Here is a 13,829-nt window from a genome sequence, read left to right as displayed (position 1 = left end):
CGTAATCAACGGCACTTGACCCGAGGAAGTGGATGTATGTGCACCCGGAAGCACAGTGGTTCATTTGTTTCTCATCGAACCGCATGAACGTGTTTCATTCATTTATATTTTTGTGAAATGGCAAACAGAACCGTTAAAGACGCAAACAGTATACATGGAACTAATCCCCAATACCTTGTGGAGAAAATTATACGAACGCGAATTTACGAGTCTAAATACTGGAAGGAAGAATGCTTTGGCCTTACAGGTACGAACACTATGCTATGCTGGCTAGCGGGCGGAGCTAGTTTGATATTAAACTAACTCAGCGAACGAATTGTGACATTTAGTTCGTTATTTAATCATTTAACGCAAACATAATTTCTAACAATACCTAGAGGTTTACGTAGCAACTAAAGCAAAAGTGTTTTACTAGCTGTCCATCTAAACCCAAAATAGCTGCCTTAGCTAGCTAACGTTATATAGTTACTAACCTAGGTTAGGCTAGCTAGCTAACGAAGTTGGTTTTTTTGCAAACTGACTGGCAAGTGTAGCTAACTGGGTATCTTATGTGTTCTACAGTTCAAAACAACCAAACTTAATTCCCAGCTGTAATGTTTAGCAAGCTACCTCTGAACAGCTTGCTTGCATTTTAACTATTGCACGTGTAAATAGTACTGTAATGACATCTGTATGTAACCAATTGGAACACGCACACTTTTATAAATGATTGTCTTGAGTGTAACTCTCTTTTTTTCTACTCAATGGCCACTGTATTCATCAATTGAAGCTGAGCTTGTTGTGGACAAAGCAATGGAACTAAAGTATGTCGGTGGAGTGTATGGTGGAAACATCAAACCGACACCATTCTTGTGCCTGACCCTAAAGATGCTCCAGATTCAGCCCGAAAAGGACATCATTGTTGAGTTCATCAAGAATGAAGATTTCAAGTATGCAGTTCACTGTCACACGTTAATTAGTTGGCCGTTGGTTTCTGTCTGTTATCTAGTTTGAGATTTCCTGGGGCCTGTTTCCTGCAGCAGGATTTATTGCTTTGTCAGCTAACGTTTAAGCTTATTTTGATTTTATGGCTTATAAAGAGCTATTGAACCAATTGTCAGCTGTATTGAATTTAACATCCCTAGTATTCCCTTTGTAAAGCACGATAATATCAAAATATTGGCAATATCTTCAACTATGAAAACAAATTAAGAGTTGATTACTCAAAGTAAACAAAAGGAGGGGGGGTGTCATGCAAAAAGACTGAAGTTCAACGTCTGGAACTTATGGTGGAAATGGAAAAGATTTAAATTAATTTCTGTTAAATTACTATCCGGACCAATTAAAATAATGTCATTTTTAATGCCATGGTTGTCTATATATTTATTTAGTCTAATTTTGAGCGTTGCTTTTGCTGAAACTAGACTTGTTCAGTTAAATTTTGTCTTTTGTGAAGACTGTCTGAGAGATGTTTATATTCTAAGCAATCAATTCTGCTTCATGGGATGGGGCCCCAGGCACTTAATATACAAAAACTCTACTTGTTAAGAATAACAGGCAGATTTTGAAGCCCAGTTCAGTTATAAAAAAAATCATTACAGGAAACAAAGGGTCACAGTGTGGAGATGCAGCTAGATTTGGCATATGTTTACATGGTATTTGTGAAGAGCATCTGTTTAATCATATCGGACTATTTCTTGTGTTCTTTCCAGATATGTTCGCTTGCTTGGAGCAATGTATATGCGCCTGACAGGCACCTCAGTGGACTGCTACAAGTATTTGGAACCACTGTATAATGATTATAGAAAAATCAAAAGTCAAAACAGAAATGGAGGTAAGATGCATATTTGCACAATAAAACCGATGCACAAATTGTCAACCATGTAATATTTGCTAAACAAAGGGGTCTCCTAAACTATTTTTTCTTTCCTCAGAGTTTGAGCTGATGCATGTGGATGAGTTCATAGATGAACTACTTCATGGAGAACGTGTGTGTGACATTATTCTCCCAAGGCTTCAGGTTGGTTTGTCTAAAATCTGGAACATTTGTTGTTGTGTTGTCACTTTGCTGTTTTAAGCTTGGGTTTGTGAACTCATGGTGCTGAGTACTCGTTGTGAATTTTCTAGAAAAGGCAAGTTCTGGAGGAGGCTGAGCAGCTAGATCCTCGCATCAGTGCACTTGAAGAAGACCTAGATGAGGTGGAGTCCAGCGAAGATGAGGATGAGGAGGAGGAGAAGGTAGTGTTCAATTGTCCAAGTGATGTCAAAGTGTTTTCTACTACTTCGCTTGGTTTCATTTATACAACAAAGGCACACAATGCGGGGGGGACAGTGAGTTAGAACCATAGACATGTATCAGAAATAATTAAATCTGTTTCGTACACACCTCACTTTAGCTTGGCGAGATGGACACCAAATAGCAATCTATAGACAAAATGAATTATCAGAGTTATTTTAGAAACATATTTGTAATTTTTTCCTCCTTTGGCTAGCCGGAGAGGGTCCAGACGCCAGAGCCACACAGACGAAGTTACAGAGATATGGATAGGCCTCGAAGGTCTCCTTCTCCACGCTACAGACGCAGCCGTTCACCCAGAAGGTCCGTGTTTAGCACCTCATGTCTTTTAGCTATTCATTAATTGAAAGAATGCTCCAGGAAAATAAATATAATTATTACTATAAAACTACAATTATGCAATTCAGTCACACTTCACACAATTCTTAAAACAGTGCTTATCTTTTATTAAACTCAAACTGAACATAAATTCCAATGCGTTTTTTGTTTGTTTGTTTGCTAAGGGTTGAATTTTGAAGACATTGAACCAACTACTTGACTTTATTGAGTATTGTAAAGTAATACATGGATGAGTCTTTAAATAGATAAAGGGCTGAATTCATCATGTTTAAAGTTTTGTCATTGTGAACAGTTGGGTTGACATTCACTGATTACTTTCATATGTACCTTGATACAGACGAAGCAGGTCACCCAGGAGACGAAGGTACACACACACACACACACACACACACACACATCTATAGCAACTCTATCCACCTCATTTCTGCTTGCTATACTGCTTTTTTCTCATTGTTTATAAACACAGTGAAAATGTGAACCATACTTGTCCTTAGCTACAATGTCACATGCTGAGCACCAGAATAATACTGTTTGAATGACTACACTGCTCTTGAACTCTGTGTTCCCACAGCCCGTCACCCAGACGTGAGCGCGAGCGAGACCGCCACCGCAGTAAGAGTCCCCGCAGACACCGCAGCAGGTCCAGAGACAGGAGGCACCGCTCCAAATCTCCAGGTAGCCTCTTTCTCCAGCCATATTTCTGCTTTAGTACTGCGGATGTTCTGCATTAGAATGTTTTCAGTTATAGAGGATTTAGTAAATTAATTAGATATTTTTTTCTTTATTTTTAATTGTTTGATTTGTCTATTGGTGGTGGTGTTTTTCTAATGATATAGTTGATCTACATATGCATGATGTTATTTCAGGTCACCACAGAAGTCACAGACATCGCAGCCACTCAAAGTCCCCCGAAAGGTAACTGAACACTAGTAAAGAATGGCTCAGCATTCAGCACACTACTTGGATGAATTTGTAATTTGGGAAATTTTGTTGTTTGTGTATATTTATTTGGTATTTATTGTTTTTGTTCATATGCACTTGTATGGATAATATACATTCAGCACTTTATCTAATGTATTTGTCTGTTTCCAATGTAGTCGATCAAAGAAGAGTCACAAGAGGAGTCGAAGAGGAAATGAATGATTGATTTCTTTAATTGTTTTTATGTAATACTTGTATTAGTAATGTAAAAAATAGATTCATGTTGTTTATCTTCTCGTTTTGATGCTATGATCTACCTTTTATATTTGGGTGGTTATAAAACTTTTTTTCAGACAATTTTTATTCTTAAAGTATATTGCAGTAGTCCTTAAAATATATTGTGATCATAGGGTCAATTATGAAACCACAATAAATCGTTGCTTTGTGATTTTAACATGTCAGTTCCTTCATGTTGCATTAAAACACCATGTATTTAGTTTTTGATGCCTTTATATAATTTATTCTTCCATGTTGTAGTTACCTTTTAAATTGGACCAAGTCAGTGGGGCAGTGATTAAGGTACTCAACGTTTAATCAGAAGGTTGCCAGTTCAAGTGCCACAACTTCCACTGTTGGGTATCTGAGCAAGGTCCTTAACCAAGTTGTATTGGATATAGTTATAAAATAACTACAACACTCGTTGGTTCTTGTTTCACAATGGGACCAAGCACTTGTATTACAGACGACCTAATGGCTCCTGCATGAAGGTCAACCTGAAATTGCTTCTAAAACGTATAGGCCGTAAGACTCTTATTATGAAAAATAAACCAGGCGGCAGCCAATGAATAATTAGCAGTTGTTGCCTTCGCTCATATGTGTGCGTCCAGATTTCACATGCAAACAGCCACTCTAACGGTGCTATCCTTTTTCGGCACTAGAAATATAAGAATCCAGTCCGTCTCAGCATGCGTGCATTCGACACATAAACCGCAGTAACGGTAAATCGTTTTAATATACCATGCACTCGCGCCATTTAGTTTTCTGTCCAATGTAAGTCAGCATTAAACAGTTGCATACTGAGGTATTAACAGTAGTTGGCTAGCTGTTTTAGCCAGGTTAGTTTGCTTTGCTCGCTAGCTCACATTCCTGCAGTGGTTGCAGTAATGGTTTACTAACAGCTGACTTTACCTTTCCAGCTAACTAGCAAGATAATTTTAATTGCAACGAGTTGCAATAGGAACTAACGGTAGGCGAGTCTTTGTACTTTTGTATTTGCTACTTTTTCACTTTTGAAATTCCGCTCCACTGCTTTGGCCTTACAAAAAAAAAAGGCTGTTCGGGTAATGTTAGTCCTTTAGAGTAGTTAAAAGGCAAAATAGAATGTGTTATACGGAATGCATGGTGGTCCCGGCGTCAGCAGTAAATCACCCCTGTAAATGTTCAAGTTTGACTGAGGCGCTGTGTTGGATTACATTGGCAGCTCAGTTGTAACAGCAGGAGCAGGATGTTAACAGGGATGGACACTTGGACGCCCAATCCACGAGCGAAACCTTTCATCCCCAGACAACAGCGCAGCTTCTATCTTACATGGAAATACAAACTCACCAACAAACGGGCTATCCGCCGACTTTGCCAGGCAAGCATGCATGTGTCTTCGTTTATGCAAATTTAGTTGCACCTGAGTATTTTTCTGGAGCTACCTCAGTTTCCTCCTGTATGGTTTGCCTTTGCCTTGCTCCTTAAACATCTCACCAGTTCACATGTGACCTGCAGTGAGATTGCAGGACAGCACATTCTGCTTTCATTTGAGTTTTGTTTTCATGTCCTCAGGCCGGTGCAGTCCTATTCCTGTTAATTACAGTAATCGTAAACATCAAACTTATTCTTGACACAAGGAGAGCAGAAAGCGAGCAGGATTCTGGGCGGGACTATGGTATGTCATCAGTGCTGACAAGTTATCCCCTTAAGCCAGGGTTGCCTGAGGGATCTCCCGCCCTGCATAGTTTAGTTCCAGCAAACAAAGTTTTAGTTGTGGGTTTTGTTTTTTTTTTAGTGCTGGAACTAATCTCTGCAGGCTAGTAGATATCCAAGACAGGTACCACTTGTACTTTAACAAAGTCCTTACATGTGAAGACCTAATGTTCTGCATTTCCAAAGTAATGAATATTTTTGTTCTGGTTCTAAGATTAGACATATCCCTTAACAATAACAGATTATTGTTGTTAACAGTAGAATAACAATATAATGATTGTTGTTTGCATTTTTGTTATGTGGGCAACACATCATCACTGAATGCTTTCTCAGATGATTCTTTGGTCAACATGGAGACCCCACGAAGACCAGCCAGTGGGCGCAAGGTGTTGGACATTGAGGTTTACTCCAGTCGCTCCAAGGTGTATGTGGCAGTAGATGGTACCACAGTAAGTGAGACTGTGCACTATTACAGCTTTTCTCTGACATGGTTCATTTCTGCTTCAAGCAGTTTTTTTTATGCCAGTCAATTAATACCTGGTTTTAATTGTACTGCATCATATTCTGCTGGGTGATTCATTTAGTTAGTGTTAATACAGAATATTAGTTGGGGAATATAACTTGGTTAGTGCCCTGTGCTAACATGCCTGAAATCAGTTAATCAGTTAACTGCCACGTTAACTAGGGTATCAACCCTGAAGCACAATCTGGATCAGCTGCTACTGTACTATCTTATTGTACTGTACTGGACTGTCTGATTTTTGGGTTTTCTTTAGGTACTGGAGGATGAGGTGCGGGAGCAGGGAAGAGGCATACACGTCATCGTGCTCAATCAGGCCACTGTAAGTAGAGCTTATTTGTGTGAAACCTCTTGACTTATTGGTAAAGCAATAAATTATTGTTTTTAATCCCAAAGTTAGTTTTAGTGTCTCAATTAAATACCACAGTCAGGCAGACTTTAGAAGATCTGCAATGTCTGTAAATCATTATTGTAGTCTGTGCAGTTTTTTGCAGTCATTGCAGTTTACTTGCCTTGGGATAAATGTTGGCTTGGAACCAAGTTCACTGGTTTAAGCCTTATGATACATGAAAATGCTTGTTGGGTATTATTTGAGGAGGTCTCTTGTACTAGCTGGTCCCCAGGGCTTGATCTACGGCAGTAATCTAGTACTACAGCAAGGAATGAAAAGTTGCCTGATGTGTTGTCTTGCCTTCAAAGGGTCATGTAATGGCAAAGAGAGTCTTTGACACCTACTCACCACATGAGGATGAAGCGATGATCCTCTTCCTCAACATGGTCACTCGGGGCAGAATCCTCATCTTTACCGTCAAGGTTACGGGAAGCCACTCCCTCAAATACGAACACTTTTTAAAAGTGCTTGTTGCAGTCTTTTTCCTGAGCATGTGTCTGACAATGCTGAGTCTTGCTGACTGCTCTGTGTGGTGCTCAGGATGAGGGAACGTTCCATTTGAAAGATGCTGCCAAGAGCCTTCTGAAGGGGCTAGGTAGCCAAGTGGCCACTACTCTTAGCTGGAGGGATATGTGGACTCTGGTAGTGAAGAAAGGAGGTAGGTCTCTTAGGTGACTTTGCCAATTTCTTGACATACAAGTGGGCTGAAGCGCAGGGATCAGGGATGTGGGTTTTATGCTCGCAGTCCTCTGGCTGCTAGTTAACAGTGTGTGTCTTAAGGTCAGGTGTATGGGGAGAAGCACTCAAAGTCACCAGCTCTCTCTACGTGGGGAGACCCTGTGCTATTGAAGACTGAGGTTCAACTCACTGCCTCTGAAGGTACAGACCTGCATCACTGGTTTGAGTTCTGTGATTGCTGGCTTCCACTGCATAGTGTGGGTCCTTAGTCGTAGGGAAATTTTACACACTCTTGGGGTTTGGCAGTGTACAAGGCTGTACTGAACAAGGTTAACGGTACAAATATTCATCTGCATTCACTCAGTTGCTCACATCCCCTTGGACACTAGTCCAATGAGCAAGTGCTACCACACCCACTGGCAGACAGTTAATGAGATGGTTATCATCCCTTACACGGTCGCACAGTGGCCTAGCAGCGTTCTGCATCTCCATGTTCTCATGCAGAAGCAGAGTGTCGCTGGGCAGACACGGAGCTGAACCGCAGGAGGAAGCTCTTCTGCAGTAAAGTGGAGGGCTATGGCAGCATCTGCAGCTGCAAGGACCCAGCACCCATAGAGTTCAACCCAGAGCCGGTGAGACCCCACTTTCACCCAGCTGCAGATATATGCGTCCTGCAAACCCGGAGTGGTTTGCATTTGTGGTTGTCTGGTATCTCAGAAGATGTTTAATGCATTGTGTAAGAACGTGTTGGTCTAGGTATAGAAGGTTGCTGTATATACTGTTGTTTATTGTTCATATGATGGCTATAGTATATTTAATTTTCAGTGGTTTTGTTGTTTATACACAATAATATTGACCATTTAACCCTGTTCAGGCATCAGGTTTTCAGCGAAGTCCTTTTGCCTCTTATCTAGCTCCCAAACAATAACGTCTACAGTGTCCCGGTTGCTGTCATTGCGGGGAATAGACCGAACTATCTCTACAGGCAAGTAGAGTTCCGTTTCATTAGCCCATGCCAGTTACCATATGGTTGCCAATGAAGGAATGTTTATGTATGCGCGTGTGTGCTGATGCAGAATGCTGCGCTCTCTGCTGTCAGCCCATGGCGTGAACCCACAGATGATCACCGTGTTCATTGATGGATATTACGAGGTAGCTGCTTGCTTTTCTTGTCTCCTCTGTGTACTGATGATCCTTCTGCACTTTCCCATCACGGTCAAACACAGGAAGGCACATGCAGGTCTTAATTACTGATTGTTTCTTTTCTACAGGAGCCTATGGATGTGGTGGAGCTGTTTGGTCTTAAAGGGGTTCAGCACACTCCAATCAGCATAAAGAACGCACGCGTGTCACAGGTGACTTTTCAGATGGTGGAAAGGGTGCATGTTGATTGCCTCTTTAAATGATCAGTTATAGCACATTGCTGTCATTTTGTTATAATTAAAATCGGCATCCTAGTTAATGAGGACGCATGGTTGGCTAGATTTGCTTTATGTTTCTCATAGCATTACAAAGCCAGTTTGACTGCAACTTTCAATCTACATCCGGTGAGTATCATCCCTCCCAACTGTACAGTAAAGCCCTGTAAAACCACTGCTCAGCAGCGTGTGTGAGATTCAAGTTGTAGTCTATACTTTCAGTGTCACAAATGGCTTTCCTTTAAAGAATAGGAGTGATGTCTTCTTTTTTTTTACAAAGTAGTAGCTGATTGGCTGTATAATCTCACTGCAGTGTTGACTGTATCTTCCAAGTGCTTCACAATGCAAATACTTGTCAGAAATGCACAGCCTGTAGCTCAAGAATGTTCTCCCACAAATTCAAATGTTACAGGAGGCTGGCACTACTTGGAGTGATGCTGTGACAGGAGAGCATTCTGTGGCAGGGTGTGGGAGATTTTACATGTTTTTGACATTGTTCATTTTTAGGATGCTAACTTCGCCATTGTCTTGGAGGAAGACCTGGATATTTCCATAGACTTCTTTAGGTATGCACGTGCTTAGTGTTTGCAATTGCGGCGTGTGCTCACTAGAGGGCAGCATACTCCCTCACAAAGGCTTGCAAACATCCTAGGCATTTGTCTTTTTTTTTTTTCTTAGAGATGCGAAACCTTAGATAAGTACATCAAATATTGCATCTTTACTGTGTAGATACAGTAGTATTCATGTCAACCCTCACCTCCATTTGTCCAAAGCTTTCTCAGTCAAACCATTCATTTGCTGGAAGAAGATGAGACCCTCTATTGTATCTCTGCATGGAATGACCAGGTGAGTATTGCAGTCATATCCTGTTCTGTCCAGTATATTGTGTATGTCATAAATAATGGACATTGATGATTAGATTAACCTGTCAGATTAAGATGTGGCTTGACAGTGACTCTGACCTACCCATTGTTCCTGCCAGTTATTGTGATGGCACAGTAAAGCAGCGCTTGTGTTGGATGTCCTCTGCAGGGCTACGAGCACACGGCAGAGGACCCGTCCCTGCTCTACAGGGTGGAGAGCATGCCTGGGCTGGGCTGGGTGTTGAAAAAGAACCTCTACAAGGATGAGCTCGAGCCCAAGTGGCCCACGCCCGAGAAGGTCAGGAAGCTCCGTGGAGCTGTGTGTAGAATTCACCGTTCTGTTCACATGGCTAAATTAATAAAGCAGCCCTGCTTAATATACCTTTCAAGACAAGTTCCCTGTCCATATTTTCCCACCGTGATGCCTCCTTGTACACGTTAACGCCCGGTGTCCCGCGCCGTCTCTCTGGTAGCTGTGGGACTGGGATATGTGGATGCGGATGCCGGAGCAGAGGAAGGGGAGAGAGTGCATAATTCCTGACGTCTCGCGCTCATACCACTTTGGCATCATTGGCCTCAACATGAACGGCTACTTCCACGTGAGTGTGCACTTGCAAGGACCTTTTATCACGACTTCTCTTCAGTTAATTTGAGTTAAAAAGCTGGAACACCAGTAAATCTTTTGCACTACATGCACACACCATGCTTACCCTGTAAAAATCAATACATTTGCCAGTTAATTAATAGGGTGCTGCACTGATGAATGTGGGCTGTTGGTAGTCTACTCCTCCTGCTTTTCCAGACAAATGAAACTGCACATATCTCTAGTGCCACTAGGCTTGCGGCTACACTATGGGAGTGTGGGTGGGAGAGGGATTTAGATTATTTTAACTGGGGCCATTATGCATGAATGTCAGTCTCGAGAACATGGATTGCAACCATGCATCCATGCCGCCACACACCAGAGATGGTTATGAATGTCTGCACCAAAGTTCGTGTTTAGCCTAGGGTGCTTTTTACAGCATTTATTGACAAGACCACACAACCACATTTTCACACAACCCCAGGTCCATTTAGAACCTAGAAAAATGTGTGATTATGAATAATTTTCTAATATTCTTCATTTTCTGTGTAGGAAGTATACTTTAAGAAGCACAAGTTTAACACAGTCCCAAATGTTCAGCTGAAAAATATTGACGGGTACGTAAAAAAGCAAGCTCTTACGTTAGTGTCATTTAAGTTGCTCTAAGCACACACACATTTCCAATATGACCTCATTTTGTCTGTATTTTTCTCTGCTTTCTCTCAACAGTTTGAAGAACAATGCTTATGAGAAAGAGATTCAAAACCTGTTACGGTAAATTAAATCCACATTCCTTATCAGCATTTAAGGAAGTACTCAATAAAACAGATGACCAACTCTTAACATTTAAAGTAATTGACTACTAGTAGTAAACTTGTCTTTCACATATCCCAACAGTAATCCCCTAAAATATGTACAAGCAGATAGACAGGGAGGGATCTAAGGCAGAGGGTTAAATTGAGATTTAGGGTTAACCCTATTCTTACTCCTACTTCTTTAATGGGTGCCAACAATTTCACACGTTGGTCATTGTGTGCATATTTGTGCGCATGTGTTTGTAGTGAAGCGGAAGTTCTGGACCATAGCAGAAACCCGTGTGACGACTCCTTCATCCCTGACACCGAGGGAAAGACCTATGTTATGTTCATCAGAATGGAACAGGAGTCAGACACCAGCACCTGGACTGAGTTGGCTAAGGTAGAGCAGTCTCCTGTCCTAACCAAGACCAAATCGACCCAAGCACTGGCCAAAGATGAAAGCTCAGTGTCACAATTGTTGGGTGTGTTCTCCATGTGCAGTGTCTGCACGTGTGGGACCTGGATGTTCGAGGCTATCACCGAGGGTTGTGGAGGCTCTTCAGGAAGAAGAACCATGTGCTCGTTGTGGCTGTTTCAGTCTCTCCTTACTCGTGAGTCCTAAAACGTTTGTTTCATATCTCTCGCTCGCTCTCTCACTTTCCACATCTTACAAAATCCTCTCCCACAGCATCAGGAAACCTACCCATGTCACCCCGATTCATTTGGAACCTCCGCCCAAAGAGGAGGGAGCCCCTGTGGAGCAGATGTAGTGCAGCTGCCGCTGGTGCCCAGGCCCGCTCTAGGGCCAGGGCTTGTCGCCCAGGCTCTGTTGTGCTGGAAGAGCCTCCAGCGAGAAGCTGGGCCAGCCACCACTGCCTCTACTTCACCAGGGGAGCAGCTGGTATTATGCTGCTCACGGGCACTGCAAGCTCTTGCGTTGTATGAGTGAGGATAAGGCATGTAGGGCTCGTTGCGTTAACGCGAAGTGTTCCATGATGGTAGCAGCCCGTTCATAAAACCTCCGTGGATGATCTTGCCTCTGCTTGTGCAAAGAAAACTGACTTTCTTTCAGAAAGGAGCAGGTAAACATTTCATGGACTTGATTTGGTCTCATAATAAAGGACATCGCTGGGTAGTTTTAAGCAAAAGAGAAGCCAAATCTAGATATCAGAGGAACGCTTCACCAGAAGGAAATGGCTGAATCTAATCACTATTTTTTAACACTACTGAATGAGTTCTGCTGTACTGTACATTTTAACTTAAGTCTATTTATTTTGCCAGTATCAAACCTGTTGAGGTTTCTTATTTTGTTAGAGTTCACTTTTATCCAAGAACAATACATTTAGAGACAAAGGCCTAGCATTGTTTCCGATATAAAGTGCTATAGATATATATTTTTTAAACAAAATTATCATATTTTTGTCATACACTTTCAATGAGAGGAGTGCATATCTAACTATGGTTATATTTATTATTTATCAAGTGTTCCCCACAAGGAGATCCGTGGCTGGCTGAGAGAATACGTGGTGCTCCTGTTAAAATAAACATTCTCGCCTTAGGTGATAGCTTAATTCAAGGCTGTATGAAGTTGCGTTCTTTTAGTAAATTAAAGCAAATTAAAGTATCTCTCTCTCTCTCTCTCTCTCTCTCTCTCTCTGGTTGCACAAGATGTTCAATTCACGTATGCCCCATTTAAAATATTACATCCACTTGATGTTGAGTAGATTACTGGTCTGTCAGAGGGTTCAGAGGCTATCTGAAGTTGTGTTAACTGGCAAGCAAGTCAGTGGAGAGGATTATGGTTTTTTAGCCTCAAATACATCAAGTTTGCCCTGTGATATGACTGCCTGTATTTGATGATAATCATATATGATCATGCAACAATGTCCAAGACATTTCATGACCTGAGGTTTCATTGTCTGTTGTAAATTAGAACGTTGTAAATTGCAGGCACAAACATGAGTTGTTGTTTTTTTTTTTTCTATGTTAAATCTGTTTCTGTATGCAAAAATGTGTAATAGCTGAGGGACTGTGGCACATTAGGGATTTTCTTTAATTTCCTCTTTCGAAGTAACTGGAATATGAAATGAAAATATCACAAGTTACAAAGAACATTAAATATGTCTTTCCTTTTGATTTTCTGTTACATCTGTTTGAATTAAGTTTTGTTTTCTTTAATAAACTGGAAAGTTTGGTTAATATTTGGTTAATGGTTTTTAAAATTTATTTCTAACACTTTTATGCTTTAAAGCACACGTAATCAGTTGCGTATACTTCCGATTGTACACTTTTTGTATCTTCTTTTGTAAATCTTTTGTAATATTCACTATGCTAAAGCTTCTGAATCTAAGAAAACTGGTATCTTTTAAGGCAGAATTTGGATGACCTTTATCCAGTGTTTCCGATTAGTTACCTAAACGTAAATAAAAAAAAAAAATATATATATATAGGTAACTCCAGAACTAAATGGTAACACAAGTAAATCTAGGGTACAAGGGTCACTGAAAGTAAGGGCGTCAACACAGTAGTTCACAGTACTGAGTTAATTGACTTAATTGCGTTAATTCCATTAGGCTTTGGGTTGTTTTAAAAAGCCAGAATGCATTTTAGTTATAGTTAAAAATCAAGTTATCTGTGATTTTGTCTACTTTTAGTCTCTACCTCTTTACATTTCTCTACAAAGTTCAAGGGCTTTGTGTGTGTGTGTGTGTGTGTGTGTATGAAGTATCAGTGTGTAGAATATTGGGTATATGGAGTAGCGGTGTGACTCTCATCGTTGCAGTTTGTGGCTCCTGTTAGGTAGTTCTTCAGCACCACAGGCAAATCCCTTCTGAATGCTAAATTGTGCGTGGGCATTGAAATTCAGGCAAATCTGTGCCTTACTGAGTTTCCAATGTAAATGTGTTTGGCCACGGTGCTTATATATATGTTCATGTAGGCTTTATGATGCACTAATCAGGCCAAATCCTTAATGAGACACAAAATGGAATCAGTCTATTTAGCCTTAAACAGTCTATTTTGAGCATATTTGGTGCCGTGATATATTTTTCTCTTTTATTTAGACCTAGTTTCC

At 40.9% G+C, this 13,829-nt stretch overlaps 2 protein-coding genes across 5 annotated transcripts; both read left to right on the top strand.

The window, feature by feature from the left end:
- The first annotated feature begins 36 nt into the window (after positions 1-36).
- Positions 37-3,989, top strand: prpf38a (pre-mRNA processing factor 38A). Its single transcript, XM_026998859.3, has 10 exons — positions 37-247; positions 770-929; positions 1,692-1,813; positions 1,914-1,999; positions 2,107-2,217; positions 2,472-2,578; positions 2,952-2,978; positions 3,186-3,289; positions 3,481-3,529; positions 3,712-3,989. Exons 1-10 carry the CDS (start codon positions 118-120, stop codon positions 3,755-3,757), a joined length of 942 nt encoding a protein of 313 aa, XP_026854660.1. The 5' UTR covers positions 37-117; the 3' UTR covers positions 3,758-3,989.
- Positions 3,990-4,397: 408 nt separating this feature from the next.
- Positions 4,398-12,955, top strand: pomgnt1 (protein O-linked mannose N-acetylglucosaminyltransferase 1 (beta 1,2-)). Of its 4 annotated transcripts, XM_081718173.1 has the most exons (23): positions 4,398-4,533; positions 4,732-4,781; positions 5,016-5,171; positions 5,366-5,468; positions 5,840-5,955; positions 6,283-6,348; positions 6,726-6,839; positions 6,958-7,075; positions 7,198-7,296; positions 7,600-7,727; positions 8,010-8,080; positions 8,172-8,247; positions 8,367-8,450; positions 8,601-8,642; positions 9,021-9,079; positions 9,287-9,359; positions 9,546-9,674; positions 9,850-9,975; positions 10,512-10,576; positions 10,689-10,733; positions 11,021-11,156; positions 11,258-11,367; positions 11,445-12,955. In XM_081718173.1, the coding sequence occupies exons 3-23, from the start codon at positions 5,040-5,042 to the stop codon at positions 11,524-11,526; spliced, it is 1,974 nt and encodes a 657-aa protein (XP_081574299.1). In that variant the 5' UTR covers positions 4,398-4,533; positions 4,732-4,781; positions 5,016-5,039; the 3' UTR covers positions 11,527-12,955. The 4 variants fall into 4 exon arrangements, with proteins under 4 accessions (XP_081574299.1, XP_081574302.1, XP_081574301.1 ...); XM_081718176.1 differs by lacking the exon at positions 5,366-5,468; XM_081718175.1 differs by lacking the exons at positions 4,732-4,781; positions 5,366-5,468 and having other exon boundaries at positions 5,021-5,171.
- The last annotated feature ends 874 nt before the right edge of the window (positions 12,956-13,829 follow it).

Source organism: Electrophorus electricus, chromosome 7, assembly GCF_041902795.1.
Source record: "Electrophorus electricus isolate QZ-2024a chromosome 7, ASM4190279v1, whole genome shotgun sequence".
NCBI lineage: Eukaryota > Metazoa > Chordata > Actinopteri > Gymnotiformes > Gymnotidae > Electrophorus > Electrophorus electricus.
This window is presented reverse-complemented; position numbering and strand designations above follow the sequence as displayed.